At 42.4% G+C, this 20,171-nt stretch overlaps 1 protein-coding gene across 1 annotated transcript in view; it reads right to left on the reverse strand.

Annotated features, from left to right (window-relative positions):
- Nucleotides 1-20,171, reverse strand: part of prickle2b (prickle homolog 2b) — a 441,701-nt gene that overhangs the window by 77,958 nt on the left and 343,572 nt on the right. Inside the window, 1 exon segment of the mRNA XM_038810573.1 lies at nt 2,159-2,342. Coding sequence (XP_038666501.1) covers nt 2,159-2,342 — 184 coding nt within the window.

A 20,171-nucleotide genomic window follows, 5' to 3' on the forward strand; every position in this document is an offset into this window, starting at 1 on the left:
AACTTTAAGTGGGAAGAGGAGCTTGGAGGTGAGATAGAAGATGGCTTATGGGCGGATGCGTTGGGTAGGGTAAATGCAACCTCAACATGCGCTAGGCTCAGCCTGATTCAATTCAAGGTCATCCACTGGGCCCACATGCTAGTGGCCCAGATGAGTAAATTCTTTGAACTGGAGGACAGGTGCGCCAGATGTTCGGGAGGACCAGTGAACCATGTCCACATGTTCTGGGCCTGTCCAAAACTCAGGCGGTACTGGCAGGGATTCGCAGATGTTATGTCCTGGGTACTGAAAACAAAGGTGGTGATGAGTCCAGAGGTGGAACTTTTTGGGGTTTCGGAGGACCCGGGAGTCCAAGAGGAGAGAGAGACCGACTTTCTGGCCTTTGCTGCCCTGGTAGCCCGGCGACTAATTCTGCTGGCACGGAGAGACTCAAAGCCCCCAAAGTCGGAGGCCTGGCTATCGGATATAGCGAGCTTTCTTGGTCTGGAGACGATTAAGTTGGCTCTGAGAGGGTCAGTGTCAGGGTTCGCCCGGAGGTGGCAACCATTTATCAACTTCCTCGCAGAAAATTAATCGTCAGCATGGGGGCGGGCGCAGGACCGGGGGTTAGAGTAACGTAGATTAGGGGGGTAGTTAGGCAGGTCTTTGTTGGAGGGGAGCTGGTTTTTGCACTATGTTGATTGTTCTTTGCACACTGTTTTGTATTGTGGTTGTTTACTATGCCAAAATGCCTTAATAAAATTGTTTAAAAAGAATATAACTGTGGCATAGAATTTTTGGTTTCATTAAAAGCTAAATGGGGAATTGCTTGTCCGCAATTTATAGTACAAGTTGCCTACTGGATAGTTACTTGCTGAATACAATTGGTTTGATAGTTACAGGAAAACCTTAAAATTTAAAATTGTGTTGTATGATCCTTTCAGTTGGTCACAGGAAATTCAAATCCTTTTAAAAGTGATTGGTCTCTACAGGCATCATAACAATAAATGTATGTTGTTGTGGATAAAGTTAACTCAGTAATGCCAGTAAAATATGACAATATAATTTAAATTTGTGAAAAGATTTAAAGCATATCTTAGAAAAAAGTTATTTACTGAAAGAATTATAAATATTTGGAATGATCTACCAGGTAGAATCAAGGATATTAGAGAAATCAAGATGCAGACTGATTTTGAAACTGATCAGTTAAAGTACCAAGATCATAACATTTGCATTTATAGCAAAAACAATTCCACTCCATACTATCTGTGCTGTACCTAACACAGGTTTTAAAGTCAACTTGTCATTCTGTTGGCTGAGTGAGCTCAAAAGTTTTCCTTGTCTTTGATACATTCTTATAGCTCATGCTCCCAATTCATTGCTTTTGGCAATCTATTACAGAATAATTTAGTAAGCTTCAACCCATTACTGTAAAACACATGCTCAACAGAATGGCAAATTAATTTTAAAAGATCTGTGAAACAGGGCTTGATGGGCATGAAAGTTTGAGGGATTCTGCTTTAATTTTGATGGAAGGAAGAACTTTGGAAATCTTGCAGTGTGAATGCTGTCATCACATTAATTGCTGTGAAGTTTTGGAGTTTTGTTAACCATTAAAATATGAGTATTCAATGTGGATCTCAAAGCTAATATAAGACTATTCTTTTCTTACCAAAATTATCACTCATTCCTAAAAGTAGACTTCCTCTTTCATAAGTCAGCTGCCAAGAGTAGACAATCTAATTACTGCCAAAGAGAAATAACCATAATAAAATAGAAAACGATAATAAGTATGCACAAGTACCGTATCTGTATTTTAAAAAATGTAAACTATATTTCTTCAACATTTATTTAATTGATCCCCAGAAATTGGTTGAAAGAAATAGAGACTACTGAAGTGTACAGAATTTGGATGTTACGCCTCTGTCTTCCCCGTGCATTCTGGTGTGGAACTTATGGTTGTGGTGAATCTATTGTAAATAGGGAGACTGACACCTTATTTCTGGAAAGTGATACTCCATTAGTGTGAATTTACAGAGAAATCAGACTGTCTTATATAAACTAAGCAAAGCAGATAACACTGTAACTGCTAAAAGAAATAGGTTTCAGCCCAAAAGCAATTAAGCAAAATGCTGTAGAAAAGATTGAAATGGTAAGTTTAGCATTGAAATAGCAATACCTGTTCAGGCTTCAAACCAGGAGGAACCCAGGCATATTCCTCCAAAGCACAGCCAGAATCATCATCAGATGTGGAGTTTCTCTGAAAATCATACATAAGTTTGTTCACAGTCTTCTCCATTTCTAAAGGCATCACTGTCGCTATGTGTTCTTCACGTGGGCACTTGCAGTGAAGACAGATCTTTCTGTGAAAAGTAAAATAGCCATTTGTAAGCTCACCGCAGTAGGGAAACTACTGAAATGATCACTGTCAAGCTGCAAGCTTGGATACTTAACTATAAACACATACTTGGCAACCAGCCTCTGGCAGTAGCTGACAGCATTCAAGCCAGTTTTATATTCTTGCGTGTGTGCCTATTGTGGTTTATAGCCCTATACATGTTGCACAACCTAGGAAGGTCAGGGACTCTAAAGCTATAGTCAGGTTGTTAAAGCTGTCAGAGCTAAGCTGGTTCTGCTGTCAGGGAAACAGGCTGCCAGGAACAATCAATTCAATTAGCGAAACATTGAATAGCTAGTCTAACTACAAATGTGAAGTGACTTGCTATTGCAATGCATGAATCAAGTGAGAAAATCACAAAGGTTCTAAGATTTCAAAACTGACACCCTGCTGGAATAGACATGTTCAATGCTGCTCAATCTCAAAACTCTGCTCTTCATGAATTAATTTAAACATTAAAAATAATCAGTTATTTGGCTTACTAATAAATATTTGATCAACTGATTTTGAATAAATACAAGTACTTATGGTAGATGTGTCAAAGTTTAGGAAAGCAAACTGCGAGAGAAAAAAGTTTTCCTGCTTCAATGCTGCCTTTATTAGATATCTTCATAGAAGGGAATAGTTTATCTTAGCTCATGGACTTTTGCCAGATTTTCCCAATTTCCTGCTATTCATTAGATCAAGAATGCATTTAGACCCAAACAGACAATGGGCATCTGGTTTGCATCCACTCAGCATGGGGACTCATTTTAGCACACAGTTCCTGCCTTTTGAAAAACAGAACCCTGTTAAAAAGTTTAATTATCAAAACTAATTAAAACCCTTAAAGTACGAGTCACATCATCTGTTAGTGCTAACAGTACAGGGTTCTTATTTTTGGCAGGATAAGGGTTAAGCTGACAGTTGCTAAAGGAACGTTCTACAGCTGTGCAGGCATGAACATTTCAGACTGATTTCAAATTGTAGCAAGAATGTAAAAACAATTGCATATGGCAGTACTTCTTAGCAACAATCTTTTTTAAAGTACTAGATAAAATGCTTTGAATATACAGAGAATGAAACGAAAAACTATTGTGCATAGTTTTAGAAATATTTGTAAACAGTGCTTAAAAACTGCATTTCAAAGCTAAAGAAAAATCAACAATATATTTAACAAGTTATTTTAAAGCCCAGAAAGGCATCAAGTGCTTAGAGTTAATTATTGTCTAATTGTGGCTAATAAAATATTAGCACGTGAGTTTGCACGTTCTCCCCACGTCTGCGTGGGTTTCCTCCGGTCCGGTTTCCTCTCACAGTCCAAAGACATGCAGGCTAGGTGGATTGGCCATGATAAATTGCCCTGAGTGACCAAAATAAGTTAGGAGGGGTTATTGAGTTACAGGGATAAGGTGGAAGTGAGGGCTTAAATGGGTCGATGCAGACTCGATGGGCCGAATGGCCTCCTTCTGCACTGTATGTTCTGTGTTAAAACAATTCAGAATTTAGTGCATTCTATTTTATACAATACTTTAAAGCATGCTATGAAATTATATAGTAATTGTTGTTTCAGGTGCGAAATATATATCATGACTTCAAAGTCAAGTAAACCTTGCTATAATACAGAAATATTGGTCAGCACCTGGAAGCTTCCAATGCAGTAGATATTTTGCAAACTGTTTTTCTACAAAAAGAGGAAACATTTCCATTCCCTGAAAATGACAATACAAATCACACAGCCATCAAATATACTGTTTATAGAATATACTTTTTAATTACTTTGTAACAGTCAGTTCCAATGTAAATAATCAAGCACTAAACCAATTGATGCCAAAAACTTTGATTAGCTAAAGAATGCTCAATTGTTGCTGACGGAAAATGTCAGAACGTAACAGGGAAGAATTCAACTGCACATTCAAGCTTCTCAAGTGTGAATGCACACAGTAAATGAGCAAGCAAACACATTTTGATAGGAAAAGACAGGCTCTGTGATAACAATGGTAGCAGTAAGCTTGGCAATGTCTCATTGACAACAGGGTAATAATTAGGCATCATGACAACCATTTCTCAGATAGAAAATGCGATGCTGGATTTTATGATTTGAGTAGAAAGTTGGGGTATGGTGGTATACTAACCCAAAATAGTAGCAGGGGTGGGATCAGATCCTTAAGTGGCCACTTATGGGTTGCAAATGGCCAAAGGGTGGACAGGCCACCAGACATCTCCATTGCCTCTGTAAAATCCCATACAAGTTTGGGTGACCAAATAGGTGGTGGGACCTGTCGATCGGGTGCATAAAACCCAGTCCAGGGAAAGAAATTACAAATTCTGCAGGAAAATACTTTGCACCCTGAGAATGCCTAAATATATCTACAGTTTTATTGGCTTGAATGATATTCAAGCATCCAAGGCAGCTATCTAAATTAGTCATCAACCTAATGTGCTTTATGATCCCGAAGGAACGGCTTGTCCTGAGAAGGCCTGGTTCACTCATGATGTCCTGATGTGGATGCAGCCTCGGAACTGGCCACTACCAAAAAGGTAGTTTTCTTTTTTTTAAGTCTGTGGACTCAGGGTATAGAACAGCACAGTACAGGCCCTTCAGTCTATCCTTCCACTGTCCTCTCTCATCCCCCAACCACCTGTGAGAGGGTGTGTGTGGGTTCCACTCCACTGTCCTCTCTCATCCCCTAACTAGCTGCGCGAGGGTGTGTGTGGGTTCCACTTCCACTGTGCTCTCTCATCCCCCAATCACCTGTGAGTCACTGTCAGTGAAGCAATGATCTGAAATTTTTCTATTAAACAGTTTAAGCAAAGCATGGTGGGCATCATCAGCGTGTTTAATTGATTATTGGAATTATACCCAAGACCCAAATTCTGTCCTGCCTTGGGTGTCCTGGTTACAGTCCATACAGTTTGCGAACCCAACTGAATTCCTGGATCAGTTTCTATAATTTTAAAGACTGAATGACAGATCTGTAAGAAGGTGCACAACTTAAAAGAAAAGCATAAAGCTAAGGAGAAGCACAGGAAATAGATATTAGCCAAATGTCTGCTGAGGCAGGGCACTTAAGTACTCTGTGATATGGATTACTGGCCCTGGGGATTTATCAGCCTTCAATTCCATCAATTTCCCCAACACCATTTCTCTACTAATATTGATCTCCGTCAGTTCCTCTCTCTCACTAAACCCTGGGTTCCCCAACATTTCTGGTATCTGATTTGAGTCCTTGTTTGTGAAGACAGAACCAAAGTATGTATTTAGTTGCTCAGCTATTTCTTTGTCCCCTATTATGTTTCTGAATGTAAGGGACCTACATTTGTCTTCACCAATCTTTTTCTCTTCACGTACCTGTAGAAACTTTTACAGTCAGTTTTTATGTTCCCTGCAAGCTTACTCTTGTACTCTATTTTCCCCTTCTTAATCAATCCTTTTGTCCTTCTTTGCTGAATTCTAACCGCTCCCTATCCTCAGACCTGTTGATTTTCTTGGCCAATTTGTTTACTTCTTTCTTGGATCGAATACTATCTCTAATTTCCCTTGTAAGCCATGGATTGGCCACCTGTCCCATTTTATTTTTGTGCCAGACAGGAATAAACAATTGTTGCAGTTCCCCCATGCGCTCCTTGAATGTTTACCATTGTCTATCCACTGTCGTACCTTTAAGTAACATTCCCCAAACGATCAAAGCCAAGTCACACCTCAAATCATCGTAGTTTCCTTTATTAAGATTCAGGACCCTGGTCTCAGAATCAACTACATCACTCTCCATCTTGATCAAAAATTCAACCATATTATGATCGCTCATGCCCAATGGTCCCGCACAAATAGATTGAAAATGATTCCGTTCTCATTACACAGTACCAGTTTAGGATGGCTTGTTCTCTAGTTGTCTCCCAGGACTAGTGCAGAGGGGGTGGAGTTCACACCCCGCCAATGTTCTTCGGGAGTTAGAGGAGGCAGACACATCAGAGTCTGCAACATCTTTCTTACAAACCTTCCATCAGTTGTCATGACACCCTGGGCAAATGCACGGTCATTTTCAGCCTCCCTTGACCCGTATTCGCAACATAGGTGAAATTAGATTTGATTTAAAATACCGGAGGTCCTTGGTTGATCCTAATAAACTTTCGGCCCCGGCTGGCGTGGCGCCAAAGGCCATTCACGCCAGCCGGAGGAGTGCAAACCATTCCAGCGCGGGACCCCCCGCCCCACCGGGTAGGGGAGAATCCTGGCCCAGGACTGTAACTTTAACACAAGTAACCTTTTAGTATGTATAGTATTATAATTAAACAGACAGAAAATATAACTGGCTATCAAATTCACCTTTCCTAAACCTCAATCCTAACTACCCCACCATGGACACACACAAAGACAAGTTCAGTTTTCGTTTTGATACTTCTTCCTTATAGGCTTGAGAAGGTTTTCTCTGGCAAGGCTGGCTATCTTCTCTGCAGACTGAGCATCATTCCAAGTTCACAGCAGAAGATGTGGCAGGCACTCACTGTTTTCAGAACAATAAAGCAGTTCTTTCACTTCAGTAAGCAGGAGAGTGAGAGCATTCCTTTCACTTCCAAGGTCTGAACGCTTCTGCCGGTTCTCTCAGAAAGCATTGCACAGGAACCAAGCACTGACCCTTATCAGGAAGAGCACTGTGCCTAGCCAACTCACCAGTTGCCACTTAACCAATCGAGTCAACTCCCTCCAAACCTAATTCCTATGATCCACTCGGTGTTGAGGAGCTGGGTTTTCCTTTCCAAAAACAAAACCTGGGAACATAGTGTCCTCACAAACAGGTTGTTTCAATTTTGAGTCTTAGGCTTAAAGGCACATTCTGATTATGGATCCACAGGCCAACATAGCATAAAAGAAATGGGAACAAAGGAAATAAATAGGAAGGCTTCTTACACAATGCAGACACTTGCACCTCAATCGGTCCTTCCGTGCATATCAGAAATGGTGGAACATGATGAAATGCTCATCAATTCAGAGCAGGATGAGACAGGGGAGGCAGAGACTGTGGCCAGCCTCCTTGGAGGGTGAAGGACAAGAGGACAGAAATGTAGAGCCTCGGGATTCATGAAATAGGCTTCTCTACCAGGACAATCAAAGTGAGAGTTGTGTTCACATCTTGAGAATTACCTGGCACACTGCAGAACCACGGGATGAGAATCCATTCATCACATGTGCTTCACAATGACTCAGTACATTTTGTAACACTATGTATACTGTAAGGAATACAAAGGGTTAACAATATGATGTTATACTTCTCACCACCAGTTAGGGGTAAGGAGCAGTGATATAAATATCATGTGACTCCTGGGATTCTGGGAGAAAGTGTTTAGGCGTGAGATAGATTAGTTTCATAGTGTAGAGTTCTGTAGTTAGAGATATTGTACAGTTTAATTTAATAACTTATACCTGTTGACTTATTCAAACCTTATTAAAGTAGTTTAAATAAATTAGCTTTGTTCAGTAACACTGTTTAATGTTCTTTGTTAACACTACATTCTCAAGACATCCTGATAGACACAACAGAGAACATCACATGGTACCAGGCGAGGTCACCAAGGTAGTTTAGTTAGATTTAGAGAGAGAGAAAAAATCTCGAAGAAACTAAAACTTGCAAAGTTAAAAAAAAAAAGCTCATCCAGACTCCGATCGAAATGATATCATAGAAGCAAGTCGCATCGAAGGAACATGCCCAGTTGCAGCTTCGTGGAAGGTCTGCAGACTCCAAAGCAGTTCAGGACATCAGGTAAAGTAGATGTGAACAGGAGGAATTTGAAACAACAGATTGAACTCTACCTCTCAGCCTCAGACCTCAAAGTGGCCAATGATCAGCGAAAGATTGCGTTGTTCTAAACCGTGGCTGGTCCGCAAGCATTATAACTGTATAACTTATTCCACTTTGAGAATGACAGTGATAAAAAGAAATATATTGCCAAAGTTCGATAGACATTGTGAATCGCAGGTTAATGATCCCTTGAGTGTACTATTTTCCGAAAACAAGTCGAAAAGGCAGGTGAAATAATTAATTGTTTTGGAACAGATCTCAAGCTCAAAGCACTGACCTGTAATTTTTCGCTATTAACAGACTCCCTTCTGGGTGATCAGATTGTATTCGGCGCGAAAAATGAAAAGCTGTGTGAAAGACTGTGGGCGGCACGATAGCACAGTGGTTCGCAGTTGTTTCACAGCTCCAGGATCCCAGGTTCGATTCCCGCTTGGGTCACTGTCTGTGCGGAGTCTGCACGTTCTTCCCGTGTCTGTGTGGGAGCCGGGAGACTACGGCATTAAAGAGGTTGCGTATATTTAGATGAGCCTTATGGTATGATCAGGATTGTGACTGATGCAGTGGGTCGGGTGATTCTCGTGCTGTTGGGTGCCCAGCGGAAAACTTTGTTTTGGGCCTCTCTGGCGATGCTCCCAGAGCAATGGGATCGGAGTCGGGTGGAAAAATCGCACCCTCAGTTTTTCGTTTTATGTCAGGGAACTGGCACATTGACCTGAAGGGTGGAGGTAAACGTCCCCCTGCCTTCGTTCAAGCACTCTCAGCAAAATAAAAATCCTGGCCTGTGTATCGTCTTAACCAATCAGATTGAATGATTGTGAAATTAACAGTGCAAGGACCATGAAGAAAGCTCGAATGGTAAATTCAATGTCAAGATACGAAGAGAAGCAACAAAGAATTGGATGTGAGAGAGAAAAAAGAGACAATGAATTTTATATTTACAAAAATCTCTTTAAAAACATAATTTTTTGTGTCAGACAGGCAGAAATGATAATTTTTGACATTGTTAAAAAGTTACTTAGACTAGAAATGGCAACATTACATTATTTCAACAGTACAAATACAGGAACTTTAAGCCGTTTAATGCATTTGAACGGGAGACACCCTTTCTCATGAAATGAACAGCAGAGAGGCGCATCTTTGACAGCAACGTTTTGATTTTTGGGTTCAATTATGTATTAATCATCGGCTGAAGTTACAGTAGAATTTGCACTTAATAGGGAGAGCTATTAGCTTGACCATTATTTTGAAAACAAAATTTGGCACTTATTTTTATTACAGGTTTCCAGTATTAATGGTTTTTTGTCTTTTTTTGTTTTGTTATTTACCTGTTAGACATCCTATGCAAGAAATGCTGCACCACAAAAATGTTAGCAAAATGTGGTAGGTACTTAAAGTAAAAAGAACCATGCGCAAATGTTATCAGAAAGAAGAATGCATTTCTGTGGGCCAAATCAACATGTTTCAATTAGTCGTTTGACAGTTAATTGTCAGGTATTACTGGAAGTTTAAAAAAGATACCTTGGGCGAAATTCTCCGACCCCCAGCAGGGTCGGAGAATCGCCTGGGGCCGCCGAAAATCCCTCCCCCGCCGTGGCAGAGATTCTCCGCCACCCGGGAATTGGCGGGGGCGGGAATCACGCCACTCCGATCGTCGAGCCCCCGCGGCGATTCTCCGGCCCCGATGGGCCGAAGTCCCGCCGCTGGGAGGCCTCTCCCGCCGCCGAGGTTTGAACCACCTCTGGTGGCGGCAGGATCGGCGCCGCGACCGGGCCCCCCGGGGTCCTGGGGGGGGGGGGGGGGCGCGGGGAGATCGGACCCCGGGGGGTGCCCCCACGGTGGCCAGGCCCGCGATCGGGGCGCCCCGCTCAGACTCCGGGCCAGTGCCCTGGGTGCACTCTTTCTCCTCCGCCGCCGCCACGGCCTCCACCATGGCGGAAGCGGAAGAGAAACCCACATCGCGCATGCACCGGTGGTGACGTCAGCGGCAGCTGGCCGCTGACATCACCGCCGGCGCATGTGCCGACCGGCGAAAGCCTTTCGGCCAGCCCCGCTGCCGGGCGGCGGGCCTGAAAGGCTGCTGCCGCCGGTTTTTTGCACCAGTCTTCTGGTGCCAACCGCTCCGGTGCGGGGCTAGCCCCCAAAGGTGCAGAGAATTCCCCACCTTTGGGGAGGCCCGACCCCGGAGTGGTTGGCGCCACTCCCCTACGCCGGGACCCCCCGTCACGCCGGGTAGGGGAGAATCCCGCCCTTTAACTCTGATTGGTTAAGTAAGGCATTGCCCTTTTGAATGAATGAGCAAATGGCTTTACTTATTTTATTTAGCTGAAACAGGCACAATGTGTATACATGTTCTTTGCAGACACAAAACATGCAATAGTTTAGCGTACATGTGATGCTTTATATGCCAATTTGAAAGTGCTAATTAACAACCATGTGACATTATGTAGAATTATGTATAGTGATAGGGAACTCGATCGTAAGGGGAATAGATAGGCGGTTCTGTGGACGCAATCGAGACTCCAGGATGGTATGTTGCCTCCCTGGTGCAAGGGTCAAGGATGTCTCGGAGCGGCTGCAGGACATTCTGGGGGGGGGGGGGGGGGGGGGGAAGAGGGTGAACAGCCAGCTGTCGTGGTGCACTATAGGCACCAACGATATAGGTAAAAAACGGGATGAGGTCCTACAAGCGGAATTCAGGGAGTTAGGAGTTAAACTAAAAAGTAGGACCTCAAAGGTAGTAATCTCAGGATTGCTACCAGTGCCACGAGCTAGTCAGAGTAGGAATGTCAGGATAGATAGGATGAATGCATGGCTCGAGAGATGGTGCAAGAGGAGGGATTCAAATTCCTGGGGCATTGGGACCGGTTCTGGGGGAGGTGGGACCAGTACAACCGGACGGTCTGCACCTGGGCAGGACTGGAACCGATGTCCTAGAGTTTTCTAGAGCTGTTGGGGAGGGTTTAAACTAATGTGGCAGGGGGATGGGAACCGATGCAGGAAGTTGGAAGGTAGTAAACAGGGACAGAAGCAAAAGGAAGTAAGGGGGAAAGTGTAAGGCAGAGAAGCCATAGTCAAAAATCTAAAAGGGCGACAGTACAAGGTACAGTGACTGAGGGGAGCTCAGTGAATAGGCCAGTAATAACAAAAGGAATAAACTGGAGATGTTAAGATTCAAAACAGAGGTAAAAAAAACAACATAAGTGTACTTTACCTGAATGCTCGTAGTATTCGGAATAAAGTAAATGAGTTGATGGCACAATCATCGTAAATGACTATGATTTAGTGGCCATTACTGAAACATGGTTAAATGATGGTCACGACTGGGAGTTAAATATCCGAGGGTATCAAACTATTCGGAAGGACAAAGTGGATGGTAAGGGAGGTGGTGTTGCTCTGTTATTTAAGGATGACATCCGGGCAATAGTAAGGGATGACATCGGTGCTATGGAGGATAAGGTTGAATCCATTTGGGTGGAAATCAGGAATAGTAAGGCGAAAAAGTCACTGATAGGAGTAGTCTATCGGCCACCAAATAGTAACGTTATGGTGGGGCAGGCAATAAACAAAGAAATAACTGATGCATGTAGAAATGGTACAGCAGTTATCATGGGGGATTTTAATCTACATGTCGATTGGTTTAACCAGGTCGGTCAAGGCAACCTTGAGGAGGAGTTTATAGAATGTATCCGCGATAGTTTCCTAGAACAGTATGTAATGGAACCTACGAGGGAACAAGCGGTCCTAGATCTTGTCCTGTGTAATGAGACAGGATTGATTCATGATCTCATAGTTAGGGATCCTCTCGGAAGGAGCGATCACAATATGGTGGAATTTAAAATACAGATGGAGGGTGAGAAGTAAAATCAAATACTAGTGTTTGTGTTTAAACAAAGGAGATTACAAGGGGATGAGAGAAGAACTAGCTAAAGTAGACTGGGAGCTAAGACTTATGGTGGAACAGTTGGGGAACAGTGGAGAACCTTCCAAGTGATTTTTCACAGTGCTCAGCAAAGGTTTATACCAACAAAAAGGAAGGACCGTAGAAAGAGGGAAAATTGACCGTGGATATCTAAGGAAATAAGGGAGAGTATCAAATTGAAGGAAAAAGCATATAAAGTGGCAAAGATTGCTGGGTGATTAGAGGACTGGGAAATCTTTAGGGGGCAACAGAAATCTACTAAAAAAGCTATAAAGAAGAGTAAGATAGAGTATGAGAGTAAACTTGCTCAGAATATAAAAACAGAGAGTAAAAGCTTTTACAAATATATAAAACAAAAAAGAGTGGCTAAGGTAAATATTGGTCCTTTAGAGGATGAGAAGGGAGTTTTAATAATGGGAAATGAGGAAATGGCTGAGGAACTGAACAGGTTTTTTGGGTCGGTCTTCACAGTGGAAGACACAAATAACGTACCAGCGACTGATAGAAATGAGGCTATGACAGGTGAGGACCTTGAGAGGATTGTTATCACTAAGGAGGTAGTGATGGGCAAGCTAATGGGGCTAAAGGTAGACAAGTCTCCTGGTCCTGATGGAATGCATCCCAGAGTGCTAAAAGAGATGGCTAGGGAAATTGCAGATGCACTAGTGATAATTTACCGAAATTCACTAGACTCGGGGGTGGTCCCGGTGGATTGGAAATTAGCAAACGTGACACCACTGTTTAAAAAAGGAGGTAGGCAGAAAGCAGGAAATTATAGGCCAGTGAGCTTAACTTCGGTAGTAGGGAAGATGCTGGAATCTATCATCAAGGAAGGAATAGCGAGGCATCTGGATAGAAATTGTCCCATTGGGCAGACGCAGCATGGGTTCATAAAGGGCAGGTCATGCCTAACTAATTTAGTGGAATTTTTGAGGACATTACCAGTGCAGTAGATAACGGGGAGCCGATGGATGTGGTATATCTGGATTTCCAGAAAGCCTTTGACAAGGTGCCACACAAAGGTTGCTGCATAAGATAAGATGCATGGCATTAAGGGTAAAGTAGTAGCATGGATAGAGGATTGGTTAATTAATAGAAAGCAAAGAGTGGGGATTAATGGGTGTTTCTCTGGTTGGCAATCAGTAGCTAGTGGTGTCCCTCAGGGATCTGTGTTGGGCCCACAATTGTTCACAATTTACATAGATGATTTGGAGTTGGGGACCAAGGGCAATGTGTCCAAGTTTGCAGATGACACTAAGATGAGTGGTAAAGCAAACGTGCAGAGGATACTGGAAGTCTGCAGAGGGATTTGGATAGGTTAAGTGAATGGGCTAGGGTCTGGCAGATGGAATACAATGTTGACAAATGTGAGGTTATCCATTTTGGTAGGAATAACAGCAAACGGGATTATTATTTAAACGATAAAATATTAAAGCATGCCGCTGTGCAGAGAGACTTGGGTGTGCTAGTGCATGAGTCACAGAAGGTTGGTTTACAGGTGCAACAGGTAATTAAGGCGGCAAATGGAATTTTGTCCTTCATTGCTAGAGGGATGGAGTTTAAGACTAGGGAGGTTATGTTGCAATTATATAAGGTGTTAGTGAGGCCACACCTGGAGTATTGTGTTCAGTTTTGGTCTCCTTACTTGAGAAAGGACGTACTGGCACTGGAGGGTGTGCAGAGGAGATTCACCAGGTTAATCCCAGAGCTGAAGGGGTTGGATTACGAGGAGAGGTTGAGTAGACTGGGACTGTACTCGTTGGAATTTAGAAGGATGAGGGGGGATCTTATAGAAACATTTAAAATTATGAAGGGAATAGATAGGATAGATGCTGGCAGGTTGTTTTCCACTGGCGGGTGAAAGCAGAACTAGGGGACATAGCCTCAAAATAAGTGGAAGTAGATTTAGGACTGAGTTTAGGAGGAACTTCTTCACCCAAAGGGTTGTGAATCTATGGAATTCCTTGCCCAGTGAAGCAGTTGCGGATCCTTCATTACATGTTTTTAAAGTAAAGATAGATAGTTTTTTGAAGAATAAAGGGATTAAGGGTTATGATGTTCGGGCCGGAAAGTGGAGCTGAGTCCACAAAAGATCAGCCATGATTTCATTGAATGGCGGAGCAGGCTCGAGGGGCCAGATGGCCTACTCCTGCTCCTAGTTCTTATGTTCTTATGTGTAGAATATAAAGGGTGATGTAATATCAGACCACTAGATGGAGCTAGATGCAGAACTATATAAAGCACTGACTCTCAGGCGTCTGCGAGAGGGCTGGAGAAAGTGCAGAGGAGAGATCTAGAGAGTGCAGAGTACAGTTATAGATAGAATATAGAGACTAGTGTTAGTAGAGTGTAGACTGCAGATTACTAGATTATTGCTTGCTATAGGTGTAAGTGGTCAAGCTTTAATAAGTAGTGTAATAAATGTTAGCTTTGTTATTCATCTTAGCTTCTGCAGTCTTTGTGAACACTGCGACATCCATTCTAATAATAAGAATCACAAAGGAAACCACAAACCATCTGTAGCATAATTTAAGGTTATGTTTTTAAGATGGCAAATTTATGAGCAGCAAAACAAAATTATACTGGGTTAGTTGTTATCCAACATTTTCAGGGATTAGCTAGCAATTTCATTATTCACTACATTGGCTGCTTTCTTCTGCTCCACGACAGTTGAAAACTTTTCAATAACCTGAGACCCCAAAACTTTATTAATTCTATATAAACACTTTTACTCAGTGAAGTAGTTTCAGAAACAGAAGGTTTTGTTAATGAATGTTGAGATTTATTAATATTCTTCAACAAGCTTCTGCTTGTGCAGAAATTTTGTGTGACTAGAAGCGAACAGAATTAAAATTGGGAATTGTTGAATGAAAAGCATGTGCGAGGACGGACCGGTTAACTTCTTGCTTCTAGTCATAATTCTGTCAAGCTATCACAGTGACTCTGATTTGAGTGGGTGGCAATTGGGGGATTATGAAACTCAGTGTGCAATAGGTAACAGGCCTGTACTATGTTACCCCCTGGGCCACATTACAAATTTGCAGGTGGTTTCACACCTGACACAATGGGAAATCTGTACACTCTGAATCTTCAATTTCTGTTGCATAAGCCAGAAGCCTATTTAAAGAAGAATGTAGTTCTTAAAGAAAGGTTGCATTTACTTCTGGAAAGAAAATAACCTGTCACACTGGTGCAGGAGGAAACTGGATTGAAGCAAGAGATTCGCTGAAGCTTCCCTGGAGATTCAATAGGAACAGATCAGGATGAAGTACAAAGTCTCCTTCCAGACAGAGGGAGGAGGATTTCAAAACACGAGGTGTACCAGGCTTGAAATATTGAACTCCAAGAACATGACCATCTGCACCTGGATGTAGTACAGGATGCACTTCAAAGAGCTCACAAGAGAACTAGGGTGAGTGCAGCTCACTTCTCCATCTCTTGTAACACCACATGGCAACAGCCCTTTTCTCCTCCTCCAGCACCCAACAATTTCCTCCCCTTCATCACTCAGCAAAAGGGAACAGAAATAAAAAAGCAAAATACAATGAATGATGGAAATCAAAAATAACATTTTCTGTTTTCCTTACAGGGGAAAACTATGCCACTTATCATTATAATATATACTCACCTTTTGCTTGCAGCATTCCTGGTTTCACGTGGTAACCTTTGCATGATCATCAACGTCTCTCATCACTCCACCCTCAAACATTCTTTTCATTCAACCCACTTAATTCTATTTGCTTCTACTCAATATTTAATATTTTCCCAAATAGAAGCCCAAATACGTGGACTGCTTATAGATATTGCACAACACAAGGGGAAGGAGAAAGACCGGAGGACCAGCCAACATTACGTATCTCATCGAGCTGCAAAAGCAAATACTGGTGATGAATGACATGCCAGAGATGTCAGAATAGAATATTTGAGGCCAGAGATTTCTATGAAAATGGTTTCTAAAGCATCCACACTGTACTCAAAAAAATGCAAATTTATGCATTAAGTACATAAATGTGCATCACAATACACCCCAACCGTTACTTTCCAAGCTATCAGCATCATGTTAATGCTTTTCTAGAGGTCCACTTTGGAAGCTACAGATGACAACACCTCAGGGGTGACTTCTTTTCAGGAGACACCATCATCACCATCATCCCCAAGCACCAGCAATGAAATTGGCACCCAATCTGGGTTAGAGATTTCCATATGATAACATACTAAGGAGCAGCAGGAAATTATGGCAGTGCACAGGCATCTCACGAGGAAATAGAAACATTTCTTAGCTCTGTTGAGGAGGCAAGAGGTAAAAAGAGGAGACTGTGGCATCACTCTCATTGCACCAGTAGCCTGAAGTGTGTGCTGAAAGACTTTTGCAGCTTTTGTGGAATTTGAATGGTTGTTATACAGGCTCTGGACTCAAACTCATTCTCTGCCTTGGGAGGAGCAGATCCAATCTTGAAGAGATTGGTGGGACATTCACTTACTTGAAACATTTGTTTCCCAGTCTGGGCCAAGTACTATTGGTTTGAATTTCTCAAGTTGCCTCTGTTGTATGCCTCTGACCCTGCTCCATTGCTCACTGCTTCCATTCACTCAAGAAACAGAGCCAGGAGGCTGCCCATATCCAGAAAGGCAGTGACAGAACTTTACGCCTTTTTATGGCAGTACCTGAAATCCACTCTCACAGCTCACCAAACCTCGTATGTGCCATTCAATCTCGACACCTCTTTATAGGTTGCAGACCATGATAGAAACAATATTACTAAGTTTGTAATCATGCCTGCAAAAACTATGTTAATGATGCCCATTTTGGGCATCACGGTAGCATGGTGGTTAGCATCAATGCTTCACAGCTCCAGGGTCCCAGGTTCGATTCCCGGCTGGGTCACTGTCTGTGTGGAGTCTGCACGTCCTCCCCGTGTGTGCGTGGGTTTCCTCCGGGTGCTCCGGTTTCCTCCCACAGTCCAAAGATGTGCGGGTTAGGTGGATTGGCCATGCTAAATTGCCCGTAGTGTAAGGTTAATGGGGGGATTGTTGGGTTACGGGTATACGGGTTACGTGAGTTTAAGTGGGATGATCATTGCTCGGCACAACATCGAGGGCCGAAGGGCCTGTTCTGTGCTGTACTGTTCTATGTTCTATGTTCTATGCCTGCTTTCCTGGCAGCTATCATAATGCCTGTACATACAAATTTGAATTAGCCTGAGTAGGCCATGGCCCCGAGAGCCTAAGATCATGGCTGATCTGATTTTAACCTGACTTCCACATTCCTGCCTAAACCCCAGTAACTTTCACCCCTTTGCTTATCAACAATATATCTAGTTCTGCCTTAAAAATATTCAACGAATCTGCCTCCACTGGCTTTTGAGGGTGAGTTCCAAAGACTCATGACCGTCAAAGAGAAAAGTTTCTCCTCATCTCTGTCTTAAATGATTTTAGTCGTTTTTAAACAGTGATCTCTAGTTCTAGATTCACCTGCAAGTCAAAACATCTTTTGACACCCACCCTGTCAAGACCCCTCAGGATCCTATATGTTTCGATCAGTCGCCTCTTATTCTTCTAAACTGCAGAGGATACAAATCCAGCTTGTCCAACCTTTCCTCATCAGACAACCCTCCCATTCTAGGGATTAGTTTAGTAAGCCTTCTCTGAACTACTTCCAATGCATTTACATCCTTCCTTAATTAGTCTAATAAACCTTCTCTGGCCAATCCACCTAACCTGCACATCTTTGGGTTGTGGGGGTGAAACCCACGCAGACACGGGGAGAACGTGCAAACTCCACATGGACAGTGACCCAGGGCCGGGATTCGAACCCGGGTCCTCAACGCCGTAGGCAGCAATGCTAACCACTGTGCCACCATGCTGCCCATGTTGCATTTTTCTAAGTATCTTATTATAACATCCTTAATAATAGCCTCCAGCATTTTGCTTTCAGAGATGTTCATTCAGCTAACTGGCCTGTAATTCCGGCTTTCTGTCTCCCTGTCTTTTTGAACAAAGGAAGTACTTCACTACTTTTCACTCTAATGGAACTTCCCTGAATCTAGGGAATTTTGGAAAGTTAAAATCAACATGTCAACTCACTCATTAGTCACTTCTTTTAAGACCCTAGGACGAAGTCCATCAGGACTTGCAGTTGCAACAATTTGCTAAATGCCACTTTCCTGGTAATTGTAATTTTCTTGATTTCCTCCCTTACATTTCCTGAATTATAGCTATTTCTAGGATGTTACTTACATCCTCCATGCTGATGCAAAATACCTATTAAATTCATCTGCCACATCCTTATTTTCCAATATTAATTCCCATATGCACTTATACGACCAACGTTCACTTTATTAATTCTTGTTTTAAAAAAAAATATCTATAGAAACTCCACCCATCTGTTTTTTATATTTCTGCTAGCTTTCTCTCAATTTCTACTTTTTCCCCTCACCAATCTTTTAGTCATTATTTTTCTGTCTTTTATATTCTGTCCCATCTTCTGACCAGCCACCAATCTTTGCACAATTATATGCTTTTTCTTGGATGTTATCAACTATTTTAGTTAACCATGGATGGTTGGTCCACCCTCCAAACATTTTCTTGTTGGAATGTATCTGTTCTGTTTATTCTTAAATTATCTATTCAAATGTTTGCCCACTGCATCCCTACTGACCTATCACTTAACTTAATTTGCCTGTTTACTTTAGCGAGCTCTGCTTTCATGCCTCATAATTGCCCTTTTTTAAGTTTAAGATATTATTCTTCTCTCCCTCAAACTGAATGTAAAGTCAATCGTATTAGGATTGCTACTACCTAGAGGCACATTCACTATGAGGTCAGCAATTTGTCTGATCTAATTGCACAATACCAGGTCTATTGTATCCTGCTCTCTGGTTGGCTCCAGATGTGCTGTTCTAAGAAACTATCCCGAAAACATTCCAGGAACTCTTCTCTAGGTTACCTTTGCCCATCTGATTTTTCAATCTATATAACTGCAAGTCAAAAGTCCTCCATGAGTATCATTGTACCTTTCTCACAAGCTCCCATTATCTCTTCCTTATACTCTGTCTCACTGTGTGGTTTCTGTTGACCTGCGCACCACTCCCCCAAGTGACTTTTTGCCTTATTCATTTCTCATCTCTACCAAACTGTTTCTACATCCTGATTTCCTGAACTTAGGTCAATCCTCTCTGATGTGGTTATACCATCATCAATTAAAAGCCATCCTCCACCTTTTCCTAGCTTTCTGTCCTTAAATGTCATATTTCCTTCAATATACAGATTCCAATCTATCTCAACATGCAGCCATGTCTCTGTAATGTCTATTAGGTCGTATTCATTTATATTTTTTGTGTTTCAGTTCATGTTTTGTTTTTAATACTTTATGCATTCAGATGTAGAGCCTTAATGGTGTTCCTTTATTATTTTTTATAACATCTAGCCTTGACTGCTGATTTACCTTTAGGTTTGTACTCTCTCCCTTCCTGTCACACTCTGTTTATAATTTCCAATATTAATACCTTTCTCTCTTGCCTCATTTTCTTTCTACCATATCTTCCCAAATTTCATCCCTTGCCCTGACTATTTTGTTTAAAACCCTCTCTACCTTCCTAGTATATGGCTCACTAGAATAACAGCCCCAGTGTGATTCAGGTGAAGAGCGTCTCAATGATGCATGCCCCACTTTTCCCAATTCTGGTGCCAGTGACCCATGAACCGGAACCCACTTCTACCACACCAGATTTTGAACCACACATTCATTTCTCTAATGTTATTGCCCTATGCCAATTTGCACATGGCTCAGGTAATAAACCTATACTGCAGAATTCTCTTGTGGCGGGTTCCTCTGCCTCCGCTGGCAGTGCACCTACGCCTACTGGTTTCCTGACGGCGTGGATGGCCACAATGGGAAACCTCATTGGCCGGCTGCCGGAACGGAGGATCCTACTGCTGGTTAGGGCGCGCTGCACAGGAAAAACACGGCTGGCGGACTGGGGAATCCTGCTCATACACTTACTGCAGACATGTTCGCCCTGGATCACAATGGAATCCAGAAGCTCCTGTTTGCTAAATCTTTGACACATCACATGTCCTGCCATCTTAATGCATTTTA

Source organism: Scyliorhinus canicula, chromosome 11 (assembly GCF_902713615.1).
Source record: "Scyliorhinus canicula chromosome 11, sScyCan1.1, whole genome shotgun sequence".
Taxonomy (NCBI): Eukaryota; Metazoa; Chordata; class Chondrichthyes; order Carcharhiniformes; family Scyliorhinidae; genus Scyliorhinus; species Scyliorhinus canicula.